The sequence below is a fragment of the Prunus avium genome, chromosome 3 (assembly GCF_965620075.1).
Source record: "Prunus avium chromosome 3, drPruAviu1.hap1.1, whole genome shotgun sequence".
NCBI classification, from domain to species: domain Eukaryota; kingdom Viridiplantae; phylum Streptophyta; class Magnoliopsida; order Rosales; family Rosaceae; genus Prunus; species Prunus avium.
Window position 1 is genome coordinate 2,042,177 of NC_142286.1, and position 25,439 is coordinate 2,067,615.

At 36.8% G+C, this 25,439-nt stretch overlaps 3 protein-coding genes across 11 annotated transcripts; all 3 read right to left on the bottom strand.

The window, feature by feature from the left end:
- Nucleotides 1-898: 898 nt before the first annotated feature.
- On the bottom strand, nt 899-6,003 carry LOC110761679 (beta-amyrin synthase). The gene is made up of 16 exons (XM_088251004.1): nt 5,760-6,003; nt 5,226-5,489; nt 4,567-4,752; nt 4,343-4,432; nt 4,044-4,241; nt 3,862-3,946; nt 3,593-3,759; nt 3,317-3,508; nt 3,107-3,220; nt 2,837-2,956; nt 2,629-2,751; nt 2,444-2,542; nt 2,110-2,166; nt 1,615-1,983; nt 1,349-1,513; nt 899-1,259 (listed from the first exon to the last, which is right to left on the bottom strand). The coding sequence occupies exons 2-16, from the start codon at nt 5,424-5,426 to the stop codon at nt 1,140-1,142; spliced, it is 2,286 nt and encodes a 761-aa protein (XP_088107130.1). The 5' UTR covers nt 5,427-5,489; nt 5,760-6,003; the 3' UTR covers nt 899-1,139.
- Nucleotides 6,004-13,437: 7,434 nt separating this feature from the next.
- LOC110761678 (protein STRUBBELIG-RECEPTOR FAMILY 5-like) lies at nt 13,438-21,215 on the bottom strand. Of its 9 annotated transcripts, XM_088251009.1 has the most exons (18): nt 21,161-21,214; nt 20,898-20,983; nt 19,220-19,806; nt 18,259-18,391; nt 18,054-18,125; nt 17,889-17,954; nt 17,569-17,640; nt 17,417-17,488; nt 16,959-17,030; nt 16,817-16,882; nt 16,649-16,711; nt 16,254-16,567; nt 15,645-15,892; nt 15,157-15,428; nt 14,885-15,005; nt 14,653-14,789; nt 14,406-14,562; nt 13,438-14,046 (listed from the first exon to the last, which is right to left on the bottom strand). In XM_088251009.1, exons 3-18 carry the CDS (start codon nt 19,308-19,310, stop codon nt 13,870-13,872), a joined length of 2,133 nt encoding a protein of 710 aa, XP_088107135.1. In that variant the 5' UTR covers nt 19,311-19,806; nt 20,898-20,983; nt 21,161-21,214; the 3' UTR covers nt 13,438-13,869. The 9 variants fall into 9 exon arrangements, with proteins under 9 accessions (XP_088107135.1, XP_088107136.1, XP_021819913.1 ...); XM_088251010.1 differs by lacking the exon at nt 19,220-19,806 and having other exon boundaries at nt 21,161-21,215; XM_021964221.2 differs by lacking the exon at nt 21,161-21,214 and having other exon boundaries at nt 20,865-20,980.
- LOC110761680 (Polyketide cyclase/dehydrase and lipid transport superfamily protein) lies at nt 20,771-25,003 on the bottom strand. The gene is made up of 6 exons (XM_021964225.2): nt 24,677-25,003; nt 23,996-24,140; nt 23,524-23,784; nt 22,980-23,061; nt 22,320-22,516; nt 20,771-21,618 (listed from the first exon to the last, which is right to left on the bottom strand). Exons 1-6 carry the CDS (start codon nt 24,952-24,954, stop codon nt 21,343-21,345), a joined length of 1,239 nt encoding a protein of 412 aa, XP_021819917.2. The 5' UTR covers nt 24,955-25,003; the 3' UTR covers nt 20,771-21,342.
- Nucleotides 25,004-25,439: the final 436 nt, after the last annotated feature.

The window sequence follows — 25,439 nt, forward strand, 5'->3', positions numbered from 1 at the left end:
TAATTTATGGATTTAATTACATGCATACTGCATACGAGGTGTATGCATAGGTACCTTACCTATTGTTAAGGTATGAAGTTTTTATGAACTCTTATTACAAATTGTGATGTTGGTATACCTTGGGAAAATTTCAGAATTCAATAAATAGATTTGCAATTAAATTCAAATCAAATATGATAATTAATATCCTACAAATCAATAACTTACCAGTTTTAGGAATTCATAATTTACCTTATTTATGTTTTAGGTGCATAACTGGAACAAAAAAAAAAAAAAAAAAAAAAGTAAATATCAATAAATTGAAATAGGCATATAATCTTATGTGGCGCAAAAGTCAAAGGACTTGGATCAACAACAATTTCTGCGTGGATTGCACCCAAAGTCTCTCCTCATAATTGGACTTATGGCAAATTTTCTATAATATTTTTCACGGAAGAAGTTGTATACATTAGTTGCTTTGCACGTGTTTTTAATTATTTTATCAATAAAATGCTATCGCTTTTTTATCAAAAAAAATATGAACAGAGTTACATGAGGTCAATGGGCACCTAATCAAAGTTTCCCGCAATTACTGAGGCATATATACATTAAAATAGGAAGCAGTATGAAAAGTATGAAAAATGCAGGAACTTTTAAACAAAGAACACAATCTCTGAATCTCAGACTAAAACAAAGCGAACAATAGTCTAAGGTATAAAAGAAGTCTTACGTTTTCTAAGCATGTAGGACCTAGGTGGAATAATAATTGAACAGGTGTACAATATATATGTTGATGTCGGTGTGATTTTCCCAATAATATCTTTGCCTTTGATACCATGTTTAATAATTTTTTAGAAATCGAATTTGACACGTCTTTTAATATTAAGGAATACAATATATGTCAACGTAAGAGCCTAAATTCAGTGAAAAATAGCATTAACTTGCAGACCAGTAGTTTAAAATTCGAACCCTCATGCCACCGTGATTGTGTGAATGAGAAAGGAAAATATCCGGAAGATGAGAGGAATGAAGACATGAAAAAGACATATATTCTCACTAAGCATCAAGCTGAACCCTCATAAAATTGATTTTCAACAATTGGCTCTTATATATATGTTTAATCCTTTATGTTGGATGAGCTACACAATACGGTTAGCGATTTAGGCTTCCGAAGGCAATGGAACCCGCTTGCGGTACTCTGCAAGAGCCCACAGAGGGTAGATATTTCTATAAGCTGCATAATGTAGCATGCAGTTCTTCATGAACACTCCTGTGATTTCCTGCCATAGTTCAGTGATTAATGGTTAGAAAAAAGTTACAAGTAAAAATTAAGATTGCAATGCAAGTAATGTTGTGCTAAGAAAGATACCTGTTGGGGAAAATCTCCATTTTCCATTTGAGAATTGATAATCAACTTTGCTGCACGATGAAGAGGTGCAGGATCTCTTTCTGCCTGTCCAGCTTGAATCAGACCCATCATAGCCCATGCAGTGTGTACTAAATTCGATCGGTTTTCTTCGAGAGGAACGTACTCCTGTATCAACCAGCAAGAGAGAAATATTTTCATGTAAGACATTGGGATTGTTTAAGAAATTTGAAGCTTGCTTAAAATGCAATCCACCTCCAACACCTTACCTTTTTTGGACATGAAAGATAGCTCTCTCCCCAGCCACCGTTCTCTCTTTGTGTCGTGAGTAGAAAGTTAACGCCTTTGCGCACGGTTAAACAATTATTGAAAGTCTTTCCGGCAGCCGCTAACCCTCCAAGGGCAAACCAGCTACCATATGTAAAGCAAACTCCCCAATTTCCATACCATGAACCATCTGGCATTTGTATGTTTTCAAGGTACTCTGTAGCATTGGTAATGAAATGATCAATCTCTTTTTTCCTGTGCCCGGGATACAACTTCTTAAACAGAACTAAAGCCTGAATTGCAGATGAAGTGCATTCAACATATTCGTGCTCAACCACAATGTCCGCGAAGAATTCTGTGGGATTTAACATCTGAGGGAAATAAAAAAGAGGAAAATATGTAGTAAGTATCTGCTGATGATTATTTCAAGAGCACTAATTTCTGTTCATCTGACAGATTTGCACAAGAACATGGCTCAAATTTGTTAGAATTCTTACTTCTAACCACTCTGCTGCTCCTGCTGGTTCCCAGGCTGCTAAACCACCATTCTTACTCTGCAATGATCCGAAAAATGGTGATTAGTTAATGAGTACTTAGATATAAAAGAGCAATGCACTTGAAAAGAGAAGGGTTGAAGTGCTAAAAGTTAATTAAATTCTTCAAACTAAAGCAACAATTAGGAGTGGCAACTGTAGGGTGAAAGAATCATGTGAAACAAATTTAGATCAAATTGCTGCCGGGAAAGCACAAGCTTTTAAATTCATATCTATGACTAGGGGGTGCAGGATAAGAATACTTCAGACACAATCCTTTCTGCAGGCAAGTTCTCACCTGTAGGGAAAGTAGGACATTGACAGAATCGTATAACCTCTGAGGTTCCATTTTTTCACCAACTATATCTGGTCGCATCGTCGAGAACAGCAGGCAACACTGTAGTGTGGGAGATTGTGAGAAACATGGAGATAAACAGACAGAGTGGATAAGTCAAATTGAAGCATTTGAGAAAATTTAGTTACCTTTAAACCCTCTGCGGTGCAATCAGAAACTTGCCATCCATGGTCTTGATCTGAGAAAGTCCATGATCCTTTAGAAATGTGGCGGTGCATGCTTCTGAAGTCACCAGATGGATTGTCCTTGACCTGAACAGTTTGAGCGCAAAGGATTCATTAGTCTGAACAAATTAACGGATACACATTCATATGTAAACTATAGTTAAAATTGAACCTGAGATTTCTTGATGAAGTCATGTCCTCTAGCGAGCGTAGGTCCAATTTCATCAGCGAGATTGCTAGCAAGCAAAGCTTGAATGGCAAAACCAGTATCCCACTGCTGACTTCCAAAACTCTGCATATATCAATCAAACAATAAATATGTCAACTTCTAAGGTTTTTCCTCTTCTTTTAGGTGAGTTACACTTTGAATTAATTACCAAAGGAGCAAAACTCTGCCTTAAAATCATATGCATAAACAATCTGGGATGCTATGTGTACTAACCTGCATCTTCATCCCATCTTCAGCAACCCATAAATAATCTGGGATCCTAGCAAGATGCTTCTTAAAATAGTCTCCATTTGGATCTTCAGCCCAACAAGCAAGCATACATAACACCTGTTCAAGTAATGCAAATAACATGATGAGAATCTGAAAAGATAATATTTTTCTCCAGAGTCCTACTAGGTATATCAGTGTCCTTATCCACATTACCTTTTCCACACATCCAATGGTAATATATCTGCTGTTTTCATCTTCATAATGAATATGCTTCATTGTTACTTGAAGAGCTTTTTCTCTGACCAACTTGTTAAACGGCCAGCGAGTAAGAAGAGGCTCTGTACATATGTAGAGACTATCCCACATGATGTCCTGTATCCAAGGGTGTGGGTAGTAGATATCCTCCTGCAATTAAATACCTGTAATCAGGTTCTGTACTTAAACAAGAAACATAAACTGATTAACTAATTTAATTTAAGTTAAACTCACTTTCGCGCAAAGATGGCGCACTCCCTTCCAATTAATTTCATCGTAAGGTTGAGCATATAGTTCTTCCCTTAATTGCAGAATGAGAGGTGTGATTGGGCCAACAAACCTCTTCCCATATAAATATGACATAGGCATGTAAACCATCCTACAATAGCACCACATTTTTGCTGCATTTTCAAGATAAAAGATGTTAAAAATGAAAACTTCTAACTAAATCACAAGGACACTCCTTGAGTTTGCAGAGTTCTTCAATCTGCAGGTGTGCTAACCTGGATGCATAGGAAGAAATGAAGGCAGCATCCAAAACTCCGGCGGCATTGGGTTGCTTCCAGACCACTCAAACACGCCAAGTATCTAAAACAAAAGCAAAATTCTCATATTAATTGAAGCCTAATAAATGCAACTAGTACTCATATTTTTTCCATTCATTATTCAACAAGGCCATATGTACCGAAAGCCAAGTCTTTCCCCAAGAGGGCATGTGTGTGACACTACCATGATCAAGAATCCACTTCCTTGCTCTGGCACAAGCATTGTCCTGGCCCCCATCAGGTCCTTCTCCGAGAATGCGCATACAAATGTAGCTCAGGGCTGTGCAGAACATGGTGCTGTGGCCTTCAATATGTAATCCCCAACCACCATCTTGATTCTGAAAATACATTACCATTCTTTATATACGCACAAGGAGTGGAAATTAAATTTAAAATTTGATCCCATTTGTGTGAACAAATATACCAAATAAGTATGTACCTGATGATAGTATATGTAACGCAGAATTTCTTTGCGATGCTCTGCTGGGAATACAGTATTAAGATGCCCTGTAATGTATGTACACATGACCTGCAAAAAAAAAAAAAGGAATTAAAAAGGTAAATTACTAAAAAGCTCCAAAACATTCAAATTTTAGCAAAAAATCTAACTAAGTGTCTAATAAATAACTGTAATTATAAGGAAATTAGAAATTATATACTCACCAAAGGAGGAAGGAAGAACAATGGGCCAGCATTTTCAGCAGGCCAATGGCCATCACTTGCCTGCAAGGCTGAAAAGAAGTTAACAGATCTTCTCAGTGAGGCTGTTGCCTTTTCATATGTGATTTCCTCGCCATCCTCAACCTTTACTGGGGGAATTGTCTGCTTGAAGTTCTTCTCTTTTAGGAACTGCAGTTTAGTGAACAGAGGATTATGATTGGTATTAGAGAAAAAGTAAGTTAATTCATGATGCTGATTATAGAACAAACTTATGAGTGCTAAAAACAAGAAAAGGAATTCAAAAGTTGACAGGTTCAAAGCTAACTATCTGTCTAGTTGAATTTTTATTTATTTATTTATTTTTGGTAAGATATGATATCAAGTTTGGAACCCCTTAGATTTTTATAATAATAAAAACCAAGACAAACCTATCATATTTTATACCCACATACACTCATGTTCTGTTGCTAAACTCAAATTTACAGTTTGACGACATACGCCAATATTTATAATTTACACTCATGTTCTCTTGCTAAACTCAAACCTATCATAGGCGAAAGAAGCTTATCCTAGCTTTGAATACTGCAATCAGAGTTTCGTTTTGGTCTGAGATGTAATAAGAGAATATTACCGAGTACTAATGAAATTAAATGGATAAATACCTGCATACGCCATAGGAGGTCACTGCTAGGCTTGACCTCATAGCGATTATTGTAAAAATTAAGACGAGCTTCTTCCACCTCAGCTCGCTCTTCGGGAGTTCCTGCCTCGGGATCAAACTCAAATATCTGCCTCCCCACAAAGTCGTTTGTGCTGTAGATGTAAGGGTCATTCCCTCCATCTGCAACCTTAAGCTTCCACATTCTTCAATATCTCTTTCTTATTAATTATATATCAAGGTATATATATATCTTCTCAGTAAGAACCTGTTTCATGCACATGCAATGTATAAGCAACAATACACCATAAAGATGTGCTAAGTAGCTAGGTGAATATATATATATACATATATAAGTGCATATTCAAGAAAATCTTATGTATAGCGCAGATCAATCATAGGATCCCCTAGCTTTCCATATTTTGTAAATGTCTCAATTGTTGTATATATAGTACTGTGTACGGATATTTGTGTGAGATAGAGACAGACAGAGAGGTAGAGAGAGAGAGAGAGAGAGAGAGAGAGAGAAAACCCGTACGTGCAGTTTGCAGTTTGCAAAGAAGAAGCTGCAGAAACCTTATTGTAGAGTTTGGTTATATAGCTAAGAATGAAAGAGAGGTGGGGTTGGCCAGCTAGCTAGCTAGCTCAGATATATATATGTGTGTGTATGTTGTATATATATGTATGGTTAACACGCGCGCAGAGAGAGAGAGAGAGAGAGAGAGAGAGAAACCCCGCAAGTGCAGTTTGCAAAGAAGATTGTAGAGAATGAGGTTATAGCGAGATGAAATGGAGGAGAACTTTATAGACAAATAACAATAGAGAAAATATGAGGTATGAATAGGCATGAGATGTTATTGTTTTTGGTCTTTTGGTCTTTTGGTAATTAAGCTGATCAGCTATACGTCATTTTCTTTCAACGAAGTCAACATTAAACAGCCCGGTGTATAATATGTGTGTGTGTGCCGGAAAAGGGCAGTTTACTCATCGTCGCCATTTAGGGCCATTGACCCCAAATAAGGACAGACAGACGCGGTGTGGCCTAAAAGTGCAGGCCACGGACAAGCCACCACAGATCCCTTAATTACGTGTATGGCTTGATTTGATAAATTGGTGATCTTCATCTCTCAAATTTTTTTTTTAAAATATTGAATATAAGTGATAGCTAAACTACAATGGGAGAGGGTTTCTCATACACACTACCAACGTGTCATGTGTTGGTATAAGTGGCTCGATACAAGTCATACTGTGTAAATCCCACATATGTAAATACAACAATAATCTACAATTAAAATATAAATAATCCACTCCTAATTGCAGTAACACTTGTTTAAATTAAAACTCCACACCTAAAGGTAACGAATCGAACAATTGGTTTGTACAAGTAGTGAACTTCCTACTGGGTCACTAAAACTTTCAGCTCTTAATTCCTAACTTATAATAATGAAAGCCCAATATAATAATTGGGTTATGTGTGTGGGAACATGAAAGCTGAATTTATTTTTTTAATAAACGCTTTGAATTTCTCCTTCTAATAAACGTTTTGAATTTCTCCTTCTAAATAAACGTTTTGAATGGGTCTGCGGCACTTTGACTGACTGGGTATAGAGAGTAGGCCTCATCATTTGGCCCGCGGGCTCATGGGCCGATGGGGGCCCGCCCGGCCCATCGAAAAAAAGTCCGGCCCGGCCCGTTATGGGCTTTGAGATGGCCCGGTCCGCCTTGGGCCGGGCCGGGCTTGGGCTTGAGTTTTGAAGCCCGGCCCGATTAGGCCCAAGAAAGCCCGTCCTGGCCCGCCCACAAAAGCCCGGCCCGTTAGGCCAGCATACATATATAATTATGTATAAATAAGAGTTTAGGATTAGGATTATATTACTTAAATCACATATATAATTTGTTTCATTTCATTTACTTTTCTTTACTCATTCCTAGTTTTATAATTGGATGATTAACACATTAATTTAATTTGTGTCAATTATTAATACAACAATTATATATATATATAAATAAGATGAACAACATATCATATCACCAAATATAATCATATCACGAAACATAATCGTACCACCAAATATAATCATGCTTTTTGAACACATCACCAAACATTTGCATATTTATTCATACAATACTTGGTTTGTACCTGGCCAAGCCCAGCCCGGCCCAAGGCCTTTAAAAAAAAAATTATTTCTTAAAACGTATTACGGTCTAATTATGTAATAACCTCAAAAACAATACTTGGTTTTATTATTTTTGTAGAAACTCTTATTAAGTTGTGTGACTTTATTAGGTGTTTTATGAATTTGGTTTGATGTGAAAATATTGGAATTAAGTGAGTTTAATCTTAAATTTGGACTAAAATGCCCTTATGATTAAGTTTATGATTTTTTTTCGATTGAAGTAGGCCCGTTTTGGCCCGGCCCGTTGGGCTTAGCCCGGCCCGATGGGCTTTCTCAAGCCCGACTCATGGGTCGGGCTTTCTCAAGCCCGACTCATAGGTCGGGCTTGGGCTTTGAATTTTCTAAAAAAACCCGGCCCGGCCCGCTATTTTCTCTCTCCTCTTTAAAGCCCGTCCCGGCCCGACCCAAGCCCATTAAATTTGAGCCGGGCTAGCCCGGCCCGGCCCATTGACGAGCCCTAATAGAGAGTAGAGTCCATTTCCTACAAACCAAATCACTTTTGGATTGCCCAATCATGTGTGTCTCCATCTCCGTGTGTTTGTGTGAGTTTTGCAAGCTGAAGCCGGCACAAGTACCTATGCATGTGTGCAACTAATATAAAAAGAGAGATTCATTATTATACCCGATTCAAATTATATAAAAAAACTTATATGAAATAGACTTTAAAAACACACCCAAATCAAATTTACAACATAATAAAAAAGCTTCGAACTTTCTAAAAATTATAAAACTGCCATGGATATCTTAAAACAAACCTAACCTCAAAACCTCATAATAAAACCAAAAACACTCAATAGGGCATCAAAGTAATTTAATAATCAAAATTAAATTCAATAGGACTAATTGTCATTTTTGAGGTTTTTTTTTTGGTTTGTTTATGAAAATTAAATGGTGTACTCTACATCATTAGTGCTAAAAATGGGTATATAACTAAACATCTCATATAAAAATCAAGCCCGTCACTGAATGCGTATAGATCAAGAAATCAATAATATTGCACCAAGAAAGCTAAGAAAAATAATTGCTTTCAAACATGCAGGATCAGATCACGGTGGAAGAAAAAGCTAGCCCAAATGGGAAGAATTAGAAAACGTGTACAAAAACAATTAATATGACAACTACGTTTAATAATTTTTGGTCCATTATTTGGTTCATTTATAGTCTCGCCTGAAATTATTAATATTTTTTTAAAATAAAAAGAAGTGATAGATTACATTTCATATAGGATTTTGAATTGGGCTTGTTTTAAAAAATTGATGGCAGTTTTGTAATTTATAAAAAGTTAAAAGCCTCTTTGTTATATTGTAAATGGACTTTTGGTGTATTTCTAAAGTCCATTTTATATAGTGGTTTTTTTTGTATATATAATTTGGACTATTATATTGAGTATAATAGTGAATCTCCCTAAATTTAATAGGGTTAGTTGTCATTTTTTGGGTGAGTTTGAGTTTGTTTATGAAAATTAAATAGTGTAAGGTTTATTTATATCACTAGTGCTAAGAATGAATATATAACTAACTATCTCATATAAGAATCAAGCCTGTCACTGAAAAAGTATAGATCAGGAAGTCAACAATATTGCACCAAGAAACCTAACAAAAATAATTGCCTACATAATTTCAAACGTGCATGATCAGATCACAGCGGAAAAAAAAGGCTAACCTAAATGGGGAGCCTTAGCAAAAGTGTACAGGTTTATGGTGCATTATTTGGTTCTTTTCTTGTCTCGCCTTAAAAAAAGAAGCGATAAATTACATTTATAATTCAAACTTAAAAGGAAAGATGGGAGCAATTAAGTCAATGTGGACGTGCACAAATATTAGCCAAAGCAAAAGCAAGTCTTACCACTCGATATTCCTCCTACCCACCAAAGTCCAAGTCAGTGAGCCTACCTATATATGTTAATTAATTCAAAAGAATCATTCAAGTTCCCACCAAGTTTCCACCGCAGTTTGAAAATCAAGAGCAAAAATAAACGGTGGGGATGGTCTTATTTGTGGGTACAGCTGCTAGCTTCATCTTGGCATGGGACTCTTTGGTACGGCTCCATGGATCGCCTCCCCCAATTTAATCAAATTTTGCGATCACATTAGTTCTCTTTCAGTATATGGTCAAATCTTTGCTTCTGCCATTTCAACTATAACATGACAAGGGTTCACATTAGTCGGTATATGGCAGATCAATAATCACAAGTTCGAACCCCTTACTAGTGTGTGTGATCCCATGATATTTGTACATTGTTAAAGAGACTGAATGACTCACATGTGGGGGTACATTGTTAAAGAGACAGAATGGCTCACATGTGGGGGTGAAGTATGGGTGAGGGCTAGTGCTAATGCTAAGGGCCACATACTAGGTTTGCAATGTCAAAAAATCAACGTCAACACTCAACTAGGACCACAATTTGAGTTGGGTGCTTGTATCATGCCTTTTGTTGTTATATATATTTTAATGGCTTAATTACACCAATGTCCCTGAAATTACGATCAAATCTCATTTTGCTCCCCAAAACTTAAAGTGACCCACTTTCCCCGCTTGACCAAGGTTTGGTGATCCACTTTACCTCATGGAGTCAACTCCATCCAAAACTCTGTTGAATCTGATGATGTGGTAGGGGTATTTTTGTAATTTAATATATGGGCTTAGTTTTTTTTTAATGAGATGGACTCCATGTGGGCAAAATAAATAATAAACAATTCTTCAATTCCCAAAAAAAAAAAAAAAAAACCCAACATCCATTCTCCCCTCCCCCGAGTATCAACCCTAAACCCATCCAGCTCCCAGCGGCATCCACCCAGCCCAACCTCTTCTTTCCGATGTGCAACCTCCTCATCCCTCGCCCTCTCTGTCTATTTGTCGCTCTCTCCCTCACCTCCCCACAAAAAAACTGCCAACCTTGATTAAGGGTATTTCTCTCAAATCATTTGCCTTGCTTGGTTTTGTACAAGATACAAATCAAAGGCTAATCAGCACTTAATAAATACAAGATTAAGTCAACTAATCAAGTGGGTTTTCTTAAAGTCATTTTTTGATTCAATTTCAAATCACTTGAATTTTCTTTCTTTCTTACTCTCTGATGGTCCAAATTAAAGAAAAAAAGTTGCAAACTTTTCTTCCAGCTTGCATTAAAACACTGTAGTATTAGTGTCAACCAAAAAGCTATGCATGGCTATAAAATATAGAGCAGTAAAATCTATTGCATCAAAATTTATTCCTTTAATTGTCGATTAATAACTTCGTCGACATGGTGAGATGGGTTCATCAAATCCTCCATATATCTTTCACAAGTATTATGCGATGAAGATGTGTTGGAATTTTAAAAGGTTTTAAAAATTTAATCGTTTATTTATTCAATTATTTTGGGAGTTTTATTTTATTTATTGTGGGGTTATACATATTTAATTTCTCAGGTATTATTTCTATATTGAATGCTGTAATTTTTTGGTTTAATGTAGTGAAGGTTACATGTTATTGGATGCTTATAAAAGGCTATTCCTCCTTCACATTTGAACAACCACAACACCATTAGAATATCACATACCACAATCACCACCACAATATGATTCTCTCTTTTTTTACTTTTTATATTTTCTCTACTTATATTATTATTTTGGGCAATGGTTATGTGACTTGGATACCTATATCCGTCTATCAACGTGCTCATAACGGATCTTGAGTTTGTGTACAATATCTTGGAGTCTTGCAGACCGCTAGTACCTGCACGTAGGGAGACTACAAAGGCTGTAAGACAGCGTATTTGACGTGCTTCATCGTACCAAACTCACCTTCTTACTTATTATTTATTTTACTTTTACTTACCTATTAATTTGTTTTCTTCAATTTCATTGTACCTTAAAAGCTTTCCAATTTGTTTATATGTTATTTATAATATAAATGTTTTTGTATTTGGCTTTACGGAAAAGGAAAACCATAATTTTTATAACAAGATGGACCTCCAACATGAGTAAAAAATACACAATTCTTTCATCATTAACTCTTTTCCAATTATTAAAACCCTCAGTAGTTAATGCAGGACGACCATTACCCAAAACAAAACATGGAAAATAATAGACTTTATCTTTTGAAGAGGAATATTCTAACCATGGAAATTGGGAGACCAAGAATATTGAAATCAACGATATTGCGATCCAAACTGAGACCTTGGATATTCTGAAAATTTTGGTTGGTAAAGTTCAACTTTGATATAAGCACATCAAACCTCATCACGTTGATTAATAGGGTATTTAGATATTTGAATACGTTTTCCAGGGTCTCGTTCCCAAAAAGCAACATCAAATTGTTTACGTTCAACTAGGGGAGATGTGTGATGAGGTGACTCAATTGATGGTGAAGCCTTATCATTGTCTAATTTATCACCATCATTTTTTTTCTTGAAGAATGAATGAATAATTTTTGCCCTTTTACTTACTTGGTTCTAATGTGACATTATAATCTAATAACACATATAAAAAACAAAACAATTTACTTTAAACTAGGCTAGAAATATGCTAGAAACTGGCCGCACAAGGAATTGACATTGAAAAATTTAAACCACTATACTTAGGCCTAGTTTGGGATTGCTGTCACTTTTAAAAAAAAGTTGCTTATGTTGTGCTTTGAAAATAATTAGCTGTAAAGTAAAGCAGTTCCATGTTTGGTAAACAATATTTTTAAAGTGTTGTTAGTACAAAAAGCAATGTCAAAACCATTTGGTAAATTTTAATATAAAATTGTTGTTACTATTAATAATGACTAAAATAAACATGATGTTAAAAGTGTTGTGTACTAATCATGTGGTGATAGTGGTAGTGATGGAGTGGAGGTTGTGGTGGCGATGAAGGTGGAGTTGGTGGTTATAGTAGTGGTGGTGGTGGGGATGGCAGTTGTGGAGGTGGTGGTGGTGGTGGTAGTAGTGGCAACATGGTGGTGGTGGTGGTGGTGGATGTGGAGGTTTTGGAGGAGGAGGTGGTTGTGGTGGTGGTGGAGGTGGAGGTGGAGGAGGATGTGGTGGTGGTGGTGGTGGTGGCAGTGGCGATGATTGTGGAGGTAGTGAATGTGGTGGTGCAAGTGGTGGAGTGGAATGTGGAAGTGGAGGTGGTGCCATTTTTTAAAATGAATGATGGTATTTTGGGAATTAAAAAAATTCATTAAAGGTTCATCTCTGCTTCTTTTGAAAGCAGCTTTGAAAAGCAACCCAGAGTCTGCTTTTAAAAGCTGCTGTCAAAAGGCCACTGCTTTTAAAATAATCGGGATATTTTATTTTTACCAAACACCTTAAACTGCTTAACTTTAAAGTGAAGCAGGTTTTTGGCCAAAAAAAAGCAATCTCAAACGGGGCCTTAGACGGTCAAACATGAATGGGTAAGATTGCAAAGAGATCATCAAATAAAGATTTCATTTGCATGCTCTTTTTTCCACTACGTTTGATTTATTAATAATTACACGTAATGAACTAATTCATGTTGGCTGGGGTATAATCTATATATATAAAGCAAAAGGCAGAGAATGGCGAAACATCGAAAATACCAAAAAATGCCCTTGGTTAATGCAAACATTAAGAATTGAAATTATTAATTAAGTGAGGATAATATGGTAAATTTACACTTTTTCATATTAAAAAAAATTAAATTAAAAGAAAAATCAGATAATAGATCCTCTTTTTATGGAACACAACTACCCATTATCTTTTTTAATTCTAAAATAAATTTAATTTTTTCTTTTAAAAAGCCTCTCGCAAGCGCGTAAGCGCATGCAGAGAGGCTAGTATAAAGAAAGTAGTCATACAATACCCATCCCCAAAATGACGGCCCAGAAAACAAGGAGAAGACGTGTTAACTTTAGCTTAAGTCTAATTTTTTTTTTTTAAAGGTCCTTGGGCTACAGCCCACTGTAGCCCATATACTGGTTGCACTCATTTCTGACAGAAAATGACAGAAAATTTATAGCTTTCTGTGGCTTTCTAAGAACAATCCAACAAAAGCCAAATTAAATTGGAAATTATAACTCAATCTCAATGTCTGATTCCTCAAGCCAGATAGATCTCTGCAAATTAAGCAATTTTTGAAAATTGTTTAAAGTTGATATCAACATTCATCAATTTGAGCAATGAACAAAACCAAGACTCGGTTGGGGGACAAGACCAAGTTTACAAACTATTCCTAACCATCCCCCAAAATGCATCATGTTGAAGCATACACTCTCCCTGAGGTTGGCTTTGTAGTCTCCCATGAACAATTTCCAATAACCTTTTTTTTTTTCCTCTTTCTCAAATCTGCTTCTCCAATAATGAACTAGCTAAACTGCCTTGAACAACTTTAGGGCCCAGGTTTTCATGAGATTAATTTTGAAGTAAGTCTATTAACAAATATTGGGCAGCTTTGGGAGAGACAGAGAAAAACATTTAATGGAATGACTCAATCTGTGTCTCCTATATGCTTGCTTACATGATATTGATCAAAATGCAAATCACCATCAAAAGTCGGTCAACCTGCGAGAAGCTGCAAGATCCTCTTTCATGCTGCTCATGGCACTCGAGTGACGAGACGCCCCGAGACCAAGATCCTCTCTCATGTTCATACTAGAGCGCTGAACTAACCGCACTAACTGTTGCACCACCTCTGACATAGGTGGCCGGAATTCAGGCTCCCGCTGTAGATACAAATTAAAGAATGAAAATGTTAGTCAAGGACAATCTTCTGTCATTTCCCAGTACTCAATATAAAAGCGTAAATGCATAGGTGAACCAATACTTGCAGAAACAGCCTCTTTTTTTTTATTCTTATGGAATTGTTGATAATACCGTTCGAATGATGCTATTTGTACCATATTTATTGAGTAACTTGCTGACAGCCTCTCTGTTGCAGAGAGACTGTTAATAAATGTGGTACAAATAGCAGCACTCTTACAGTTCTAGATGCCCAAAGCCAAGCCTAACCAGAGCCCTATAAATGCTACATTTCCCTATATAGGTAGATATGTGTGTGTATTTTTGGGTGTGTAGAAATCACCTGAACACAGAGGGCAATGATGTCAGCAAACCGCGAGACTGACTTGGGAGGGTAGAGTCCACGGAGAGCAGGATCCACCATTTGTGACAAGGCATCGAGATCATGGAGCTGTGGGGTTGCCCACCGGACAAGGCACTGCTCCACAGGTGGTTTTGAACTAAAGAAAGGAAACAAAAATGGTTAAGACTGGCAAGACATTGGCAAGGTTTATGAATAAAAGGCAGAGCGAGACGCCAATGTAACACACCTGTCAACCGGCATACGACCTGTCAATAACTCTAACATGACTACCCCAAAACTGTAAACATCACTCTTTGCTGTATAGGCTGATGGCTTAGTGCATTCTGGAGCGTTGTATCCCATCCCAAGGTTTTGGCTAGTACGCTGAAAAGAGTACATTGCACCATTCAGGTTGAACATATAAGAAATTGATCCTATAAACACAATGATTCACTGAGTTTCAAGAGAATGCAATTAACCTGATGGAAGGTTGCCAAGCCATAATCGCAGAGACGAGGATTGAGTTCAATGTCAAGAAAAATATTAGATGATTTGATGTTCTTGTGAACTGTGGATGGAGAGCAGCCTTCATGGAGGTACCTGAAAAAAGTTCACAAATAGTTGATTTCAATGACCGCAAGAAACCCTGGTAAACCAAATTTGCTCAATTCAGATCACTAAACATATTGGCTAATGAGGTTGATAGAAAAATGTATGAGCAATTTCTGGAGTAGGTTTTATAGTCACTTACTCAACAGCCCGGGCAGTGCCTAAAGCAATTCTGACTCTTGTGTTCCAAGTTAGGGGATTACTGTAGTCATCTGACATGTGTAAGAATTCATGAAGCGAGCCATTCCTGAAGTACTCGTAAATTAACATGTTATGCCCGTGTTCTGAACAATAACCAACAAGTTCGGCGATGTTGGCATTGCGAATCTTGGAGATATTTACAACAATGTCAGAAAATTCTTGTGGCGCTGAGCCTTGAAACAATGAGGAGTCAATCTTTTTCACAGCCAAAACCTGACATGCATATGGCATAAGAACTGTGAGTAAAAATTGGGAGACACCTCTTAATAATAAGATAGGACCATCTCTAACTCCGGTTGATAAAGATATCCACATCAGTAATTCCAAATGAAGTTTTATGCTAGGACTTATGTTTAAACACAAATTATAACATGAACCAATAGAAGATTTGGTGGTGAGTAGCAACTATATAGTAATAAAAAACTATACCTTCCCATCATCATATTTAGCCCTATAGACACGTCCAATGGTACCCTGCCCAAGAAGGCGAGTGGGTGCAAAGTTAGCAGTAGCAACCTGCAAATCTGCCAAAGCGTAATTCGTAGCTTTTACAGAGGTGCTTCTTCTGGCAAAGGATTGCAAACGTCCAGAAATCGACTTAAAACCAATTGATGGAGATTTTGAAACAGGCTTTATGTCAATTGAAACGGCTCCAGGATCTGTCACCGGCATATCATCTGGTTAGTAGAAAGTTAATAAACATTTGTAAAGTGACAGATATTGAAAAGCCAGTTGATACATTATTTTGACTGCATGACCAATGGGGCAGGAACCTAGACTTGGGGGGCAAGAAATAATATCAGGTGGAAAGCTCATCACATACACATTGACTTACATTGCAAGTAGATTTACAGTAGTTCAGTTCTATGTTAAGAGTGTCGCAGAATTTCATTAGAACAGCTTAAAATACAAATAAATTAGCAAAGAAAATCCAAATAAGAATATAACAAACTTTATCAGAAACTCGTAATCAAAGATATTTCGAAGACAATTCTAACAAAATTTTCCATCAAAAAAATTTCTGAATGAAGAAATTACCTTTATTTCTGAATGAAGAATTCAGTTCTCTAGATAATTCCTTAGATGAATAGGAGGCACCAAAGGATTTACGCTGGCTAAGCCTGTCATCATCAAGGAGGTGTGAAGTAGAAGAACGTCTTCTTCTTGAAAAAAGGGCAATTATAATTGCAAGCACCAACAATATGGCCAGAGCTATCCCAGCTATGGTTAATCCAGTGGCTACAGAAGACTTCCCCCCACCACTCTGTGAGGAAGACCCTCCTCCTCTATTACGGCGTGCACCAGGGGGAGAAGGTGGAGATGGTCCAGACGACCAAGAATTTCCTCCAGACCTTCAATTAGATAATAAAAAAGTCAGAAGCAAATCATTAAGAGCTTCATCCTTGACATTGATCTTTGAAAAGGATACTCACTTTATGTTTATACCCTTCAACTCGTTAGGGATCCAGCCAGAAAAGCGGTTGTTTTCAATATTCCTGCCAGCATGATAATGAATTCGTTGAGTGAAAACAACTACTAACTCTAACAGGTACATATAGAACTATCATTTATAGAACAAAATCTAGCTCAAGTATACTTACAGGTCCTCAACGGGAGTGTACACAAGTAGAGTGATTTGACCAGTAAATTGATTGTTCTGCAGATTCCTGCATGGAGACATAGAGGACTTAGCAACCAGGAACCTTGGACACACATGCAGGTTTAAATTTTATTGATTCTTACAATTTTTTCAGGCTTGAGAGCTTTCCAAAACTCTGAGGCAAGTTGCCAGTCATTGAGTTGTGCGATAAATCCCTGCACGCCATTTCATGATATATGAGTTAGTCAATAATCCTTCAAGTACTGACGTATCTATGTCATATCTAAATACAAGAATAGCTATCTAATTCAAAAATGGCATTACCACCGGTCACATTCTTTCATGGCAGTCAGGGTACGAATAGAATTTCCAAAGCTTAAGAGGACAATGAGGGGTAATGGACGGTAGAAGCCATTTACAAAAGTTCAAGAGGAGTTGAAGTTTGTATTATAGTAAGAGACATAACAAACACACATGAAACCTTGGTGCTAGCTAAACTCAAATACCCTAGCTTCTTGAAAAGAAAATGTACAATAGGGAAAAGCACCAACAACAACAAAAAAAAGAGTACAACCTTTAATGCAAAGTTAGAAGAACTTACAGCTCTTTGAGTTTAGTAAGTTTCCCAAACATATCAGTCAACTGTCCATTGAGCTTGTTACGACCAAGATTTCTGCATTTACCCACAAATTTGTGAGAAATGGGAGTGGCTCCTTACAAGATTATGCTAACACAAGAACAAGTTCTACTTACAGAGTTTCAAGGTCAGACATCTGAGATATTGAATATGGCACAGTATTTGTGAAGGCATTTTGAGAAAGATCTCTGCAGATCAACGGAATTAGATTAGTATTGACAATGATGGAAATAAACTGAGGTCTGATTGTTGGATAAAGTCATTGTAACAAATAAGTATAGCAAGACGAAATAATAAACTGTCAATCTGCAGGAAATAAACAAGAGTTTATGGCCTCACGCGTATTAAATTCATCCACGCACGCACGCGCACACACACACACCCTGATGATAACATGCAATGTTATATAATATGAAGTGTTTGTCTGCGGACTTACATGTACTTTGCATTCGGAGGCAGTTGATACGGTATATCGCCATTGAGGTTGTTCTTGCTTAAATCACTGTACTATGACGAACAAATGCATATCCTTCAGATTATGAGCTTTGAAAACAAAAATATGTATAAAAAGAAAAGCCTATTCTAATGAACTGGTCCTTACAAGCGAGTGACAGATGTTAAGCTTGCAAGCTGGTAGCCCATTGATCCACTGAGCCCAAGGTCAGACAGATCTCTGCATAAAATTTAGAAAAAAGGTTGAACTTGTACATTTTAGGCATATATCTTGTAAATAATCGAACTGTTCGCTCTCTTCACCATAGATTTGGATAATGTAAGTATATATGTATGTAAGAAATGAGAAATACATTTCAGTTACAGATGAGCCTGAGCATTTTATCCCTTTCCAGGAATCGCCGCAAGGGTCTCCTCCACTTGATTTCCAACCACTTAGTTTCGAACGAGAGTTTATGCTGTTATACATCACATTAAGTGAAGTGACTGCAAAGCACAGTAAAACATCAGAATATTGAAGTACTTATCTTTTTCATGGAGGAAAATGGAAATATGATGTAGATGGTGCAGTGGGACAGAAAAATAAGTAAACATTCAAATGAAACTCATGTCATGAAGGTGCTCAAAAACTGGCGCAATAGACGAGACAAAATTCTGATGAAACTTGTAATACAGTGGTATAGAGTATAGACAAAGAAAAAACAAATATTCAAATGAAACTTCTGACATTAAACTGAGTATTTGAATAGAATGTTCCAATTAGTTGATTTCTGTTTATCTTCATAAGAACATTTAAGGACATGTAAAGGTGACAGGCCCAGAGAATTACAAATTAGAAATGTTTCAAGGAAGCTCAAAATCAGGACAGTAGATGCCTAGCTAGAAGCCATTATGAAAATTGTTAACAAACTGACTTGGCATTTCTGAAATTTTGCCAAGGGTTGAGGGCTTTCCTTTTTCTTTTTTCTTTTTTTTTCAATTGATCATATGATCATATGAGGAACATCTCTCACAGGTGAAAATTTCGCCTGATAATGTTGTAATTCCAGTCATCTACTAAAAAAAAACCAGAACTAACATATGGTTCAAACACATTTTTTTATTTAACAAGAAATTCTCGTTGGATTGTAAAATTTGTAATCTCACTTCATCATAGATATACCTTACCTCCCAGTAATCTTAATTTATATAGATATTCCCTCTCAGGATCAAATTGAGCCCTCATAAATAGATTGAAGCTATACATTTAAAATCTAAACACAAGAAACTACACATATTACACATACATTAGACTAGAAAATCAGATATGCTTACCATCTTGGGAATTAGTCTTGGAATAAACCCCAGTTGTGAAGAACCCAAATAAAACAACCCACAACACCAGAATGTTGTGGAAGTGGATCATCCTTTCAAAGCACAAAAAGGGAAGCAAAACCCAGAAAGCAAAAACAATTTTTTTTTTTTTAAAAAAAACAATCACAAGAAAAGGGTGGTGGGTTATGGGTTTTGAATCAGAAAAAGAGGAGGATTTTTGGGTGAAGATGCTGATAGATTGATTAAGGTAAAAAAAAGAGCAGGCATCCTAAACTTTATATTTTCTTGTTTTGTGTTTTGTTGTATGTTTTTTGTTGGTGAATGTTGTTGTTAGTGGGGTGTTTCTTGGGTTGGTTTTCTGAGAGAGATGATGTGAGTTGGCTAAAATTAGAGAGGAAGAGGAAAGAAGAGGCATCAGCATTAACAATGTACAGTTAAAAATCGTTGAGAAAGACAGCATTTGCAACAGTCTCAGCGAAACGTGAGGACCAAATGAGAGACTCCCGAGAGACCCAACGTTTTTCCGCCTCTTTCAACTGTTTTTCAAATGCCCAGCTGGAAATTTACCCATCATACCCTTTTGCTGCCTGTTTCATTTTTGTATACAACTGTTATATACAACCCCTCTCCCAAAAAGAATAAATATATATTAACCTTTTTTTATATAAGATCGTTGTATACAATCATCCTCTCACAACAAACCAACCTTATCTTATTAGATATTGTCAGAAGGCGATTATACAAAAGAATTTCTTCTCACAGCAAGTGGTCTCCTGTATTTTTTTTTTTTTTTCCAATGTTAGAATATCCCAAGTTTCAAATCCCCTTTCCCGTTGATTTTATAAATTAATTAAAAAAAATTAAAAAAGAAGGTAGCTATGCAGGTCACGATCCCTCTCCATTGAAGAAATTATTATGTCCAAAGATGATTTGTTCAGCATAAAAGCAGAAATATGCAGATGTGAAAATTTGTATGTGGGAGAGAATAAAATTTTCTAATCCCTTTCCAAAATAAATTATGCGCGCATTCTTTTCAATTCCATGAGAGGTGGGAGTGAGTTTTGACGGCAACAAGAAAGTTTTGTTGCACACACAGAAATAATGATGTCAATGCTCTCAGAACACAATATTAAATAAGATCAAATAGAGTGAGGACTAGATTTGGGCTGAACTCTAAACTTATTGATAAACATAGACATTTTGACTTTGAACGTTCTAAGTAGCTTTTGAGGTACAAAGAAAGAAGAGGAAAAGCTATGAAACCAAGGAGACGAAAGTACCTAACCATTCCAAACATAATGAGTACCATATGCAGATTTGGCCATAAAATGATAAAATGAAACGACCTTCCTTTGATGAAATTGCATGCAGATGGGGCATCTGTTAGTGTTATGCTGCCAGCAAACAATAGCCCTTTCTATTATCTAAGGTCGAGTTCCTTCATGTAGGGAGGGCATCGATTACAAAGTCTATGCACTTTGGGCCAATTGCCTGACTGGTGAGGTGCTGGGTCTAATTTCCAGTGGATGAGTATAATTCACCAAGAAGAAATAGTCTAGAACAATTTTACATTATTAGGATATCAACGCATTTCCTCAAGGTAATAATTAATACACAAAATGAAGGATGTAAGTATGGTACTCACATACATATAAACATCATGGTCCAAACGCCTTACCCATGCCAGTAGTTCTGAGAACTTCTAAAGCAGCTTTGAGTTCATTGCAGAAAGTCTGAGTTATCATACAGGAGTAATGAGCCCAACTGCAGCCACACACCATTACACTCTGTAACCCACAAGAGTTCATATATAATGACTAGTTTCCAGGACTACAACTTAAAAAGTGCACCAGAATCAACAAGCCTTTCCTATTTATCAGTGTGAAATCCAATTGCTAGGCTTCAGAATGTAAATCTGGTAAAAGGGTTGCAGATACGTACGAAATTTGGGAGGCATGATGTACAGAAAATCATTAAGGAGGAACTACCCCCTACCCTTTCCTCCATTTCTCATTTTGCAAAAGTAGTGTAGTAGTCGGTCTTCTTGGTAGATGGGCCCTGTCTATAATTTATACAACATAACTTTACTCGGCCCTCCAAAATTAGTTGTGATGCCAACGAGGTCATGCACCTGAACTTGGGCTGCTTTCACTTGATGACGCACCACGCTTACCCAGTTTGGTTAAGATGTACGCCATGGCAACTTTAGCACCGAGGCTAGAGTGACCACGAGACAAGCAGACCACACCCCCAAGAATCAGCAAGCCATTGGCAAGCAATTTCTTTGATGGTGTTCTTGACAATTTCCTCTCCCCACCAATGATAGGTCTGTGAACAGAAGTTGCTGCAGAGTTTTCTTGAGAAGTCATACTATCTGTGGCTTCCAATCCAGGGGGAACCTGTGTGGAGGAGAATAACAATCAACAGCAAAAACAGCATGCAGATGAAGTATGTAGAAGATTAGATATGTTATAATCTCTGGAACTAAAAAACCCAGGCATGACTTGTCCTAAACTATAAATATGAACCAGACAGTTCCTTTGAATCCTTCTAGTTGTTTCTATGACCAGGAAGCATGCTAATGATCCCTGTAAAATGACGGTAAGTATCATTTCACCAATATAAAACACCAGACACACGCATGAGGGGAGTAATTGAGTTAACACAACCATTCAAATGATGCTTTCATCTCGGCTGCACAATGCTACAAACTTGTACTAATATGGGCTCTGGATGTAATAGGACCTTGTCTAGGTCAACCAAACCCAAGTTTAGTCAACACTCAAAATGCACACGGTTGTTTAGAACCATTAATTTAAAAGGCATGAAACCCTTACTAAACAGCACAATAAAGCCAAGATTTAGGAAACATGATGCCTACACACAGCTGTTCCAGACAACTAACCATCAAGTGAAATTTGTTTATTACATACACCAAGACAATTCATCAACCACAACTAACTCCCAACCGAAATTAATACATGACAACTAGCCAAGTACCCTGATAAATGATATCAATTGCTATCAAGAAATGTAACATGACAAGCAATGTATATAAACAGTTAAACAATATTACTATATTGAAGAGAATTGTCCTGACCTTTTTAATCAAAGTGACAGCAGTAGCACCAGAACTTAACTGATGAGTGCTGATTGTAGAATATCTGCGAAGTGCAGTATCCATCTTACATACATAACTCCATATGCCCCTGGAAAAAGCTAATTTTGCCATCTCCACATTTAAACCAGCATCTTCTTGGTGAAACATTTTGATTTCACAGGCATTTCTACCAGGGACTGTAGGAGATTATTAAAAATCACAAAATTATAAACAGTTTCTTTTTCTCATTTTAAGACATCAAGTACCACTTTTACAGATATAATGCAGTCTGCCAGAATGTCAGCCAAACAAGCCTTTTAACTTTTATGTGTAAGTGGTTCCTTTCTTTTTGGTCTGAAAAGTGCAAGTCACGCTAAAGCAGAAGAAAATTATTCCTTTATCCACCACCAGTACATGAAGCAAAACTAATATGATCCTTGTTGGAATATTTGCTGCATCATGCTGAATAGGATAAAGCTTAATGAAGCATATGTTTTATTTGGAATAGGCCTTATAGTTCACAGTAGTATTGTACGAGTAATAAAAGCAGCCCAAACTGGACAAACTGACAAATTGTAAGTAATTGTAAAGACAGAGAAAATTATTTTCATAAGGTAGAGAGAAAGGAAACAAATGAAGAGGGATTCGTTGGGAGCTTGCCTTTTCTGATTTGCCAACCAGATCTGAAAATACCAACACGCACATACTTCTTCTGGGGTGGTGCCAAAGGATGTTCACATTCCTGCTATCACCAAAAATTGGAAAACATATTAGGCAACTCACAAAGAGAGGCAGAAGTTCTAAAAGGATCAAACGCATCAAAGGCAAAAACTTAATCCCTAAAAAAACCAAAGGGCATTATGTTAGTGCAGGGAATTACAAGCAAACAAAGGGTATTATGTTAGTGATGGGAATTACAAGCAAATAAAGGGTATTTTCTGATGTTATGTACTATAAACTTTTCTTTCAAGAATATTCCTAAAGCAATCCCTGTTTAATAGATTATAATAGATTATTCCTGTCACAAGGTAAAGAACAGTAAAGGATTAGAGAGAGAGAGAGAGAGAGAGAGAGATGCATAACTGCATAAATGAATTCACTAGACAACATTTGGAGCACCAGCACATGGAAAATAAAAACGATGCACGGCTCAAAATTGCCTAGAAGTAATTTACATGTGAACGATTTTGTTGGAATCAGTTACCTTGATAAAACAGTAGAATGTATTATCTTTCCCCTCCCACAACCTCCAAGCTAACACATATTCTCTAGCTGTCAACAGTGGAAACTTTTTTATTGACCGACCAACTTCAACCCCCTTGTTTTTGTCCACCTGTAACTGCTCATGCTCAATCAGCATCTTGTCCCATTGCTTTCTGTAATCATTGTCCATGTAGAAGTCTCTCAGCTTCTCAGGAGAGCAATTCTCAAATATTGTTGAGCTCAAGTATTTCACAGGGCCATCCTGAAAGCAAGAACAAATATGCATTAACTCAATTCCATAGCCTTTATTCTCTAGAACCAGTAGAGTAAAACAAGGAAACAAGTAGTTGTGCTAGCAACAGATACTAGACCGAGAGTAGATGCCTCGAGCAAATTTGGGGTGATACTCATGAAACAACAAGACACAAGAATCAGATTTAACTTGTCAGAAAAACAACACCGGTATGAACGACCTTAGGCTTGCAGCATTTTGCATAGTAGGATAGAAGATCATTTCTTTTCTCTATGACATTGTCCCATTTCTCATTTTCACGGGTCTTTTCCTCCAAATTTTCAATTAGAAACTTCAAATCTGCATCTGTGACCATTTCCGAGATGCTGCAGAAGTAACAGAACAAATACTTGAGTAATACAATCACAAGTTGATCCCACAAAATTTGGTTTATAGAAACTCAATATCAAACACCCCAAACTTCTACTAGTTTTTTTACCAAAACGGGAGAAAGAGCATGAAAAACGCAACGAAATTTGAGATAACAGCTTATCAAAACTCAATTATCAGATATCTTAAAATCAATTGAACCCGATTACCAAATTGTAGAAAAATTAATACAAACCCAAAAGGAAAAGTAAGACAACAAAACTGAAAATAAAACCCAATTAGCAAAATCTCATATTTAAACCATAAAGCACAAAATTAGAGAAAACCAAGACGAACCCAATTGATTGAACCCGATTACCAAATTGTAGAAAAATTAATACAAACCCAAAAGGAAAAGTAAGACAACAAAACTGAAAATAAAACCCAATTAGCAAAATCTCATATTTAAACCACAAAGCACAAAATTAGAGAAAACCAAGACGAACCCAATTGAGCATAGACAAACCCCAGGAGGAAAATTAAGAAACTTGACCTGAACCCAGAACTGGTTGGATCAGAATTTGAGACACCAACTGGAGAAGACTTGGAGGAAGAGGATTTCCTAAAGACGAACCTCTTGGCACAGTGCCAAGCCAAGACGAAAAGAAGAGCGACAAGAGTCGCCAAACCGCCATAAACATTTTCCCGCCAAAATTCCTCCGATGATCCTTGGAACATGCCGTGAACTCTCCTCAAATCCACGATTTTCACCATCTCTGTTGTTTCTTTGTTATTCTCTGGTTCGCTAATCGCATAGTTATAGAGGCTCATAAGCAGCTCTGAAGTTGTGCCCCTCTGTTTTCTGTGTTATATACTATGCAACTTCGGTTTGTCCTTTGCGAGAAACAAGAAGGCATAGAAGTCGCCGATGGGACTGTTGGCGGGATATAATCCGCTGTGCTAAGCTTCAACGTATCTTACTGTGAGGAGGAGTCCTATCATCTTCATATTTGGATAAGAGGGGTGATGTAGTCTTTTCAGATTCATATTGTCTGACACGTGGCATTGTTTTATAAGTCATGCAGTGCAAGTGATAAACTGAAAAGCCCCATCTAATTTTTCTTTTTTTCTATAAGAAATTTGTAGTTCAATTGATTAATTAAATCTCCCCTTATATTTCGAGTTCATGCATTCAGTCGTCCCGGAACATCGCTTGTATGAAAACAAAATGTGCGGTGGTTGTTTTGGAAAACTGCTATCTCAATTTCATTCAACTAACGTGTAGGGGCTTAATTTTGTTTTTCTTGAATAAATTA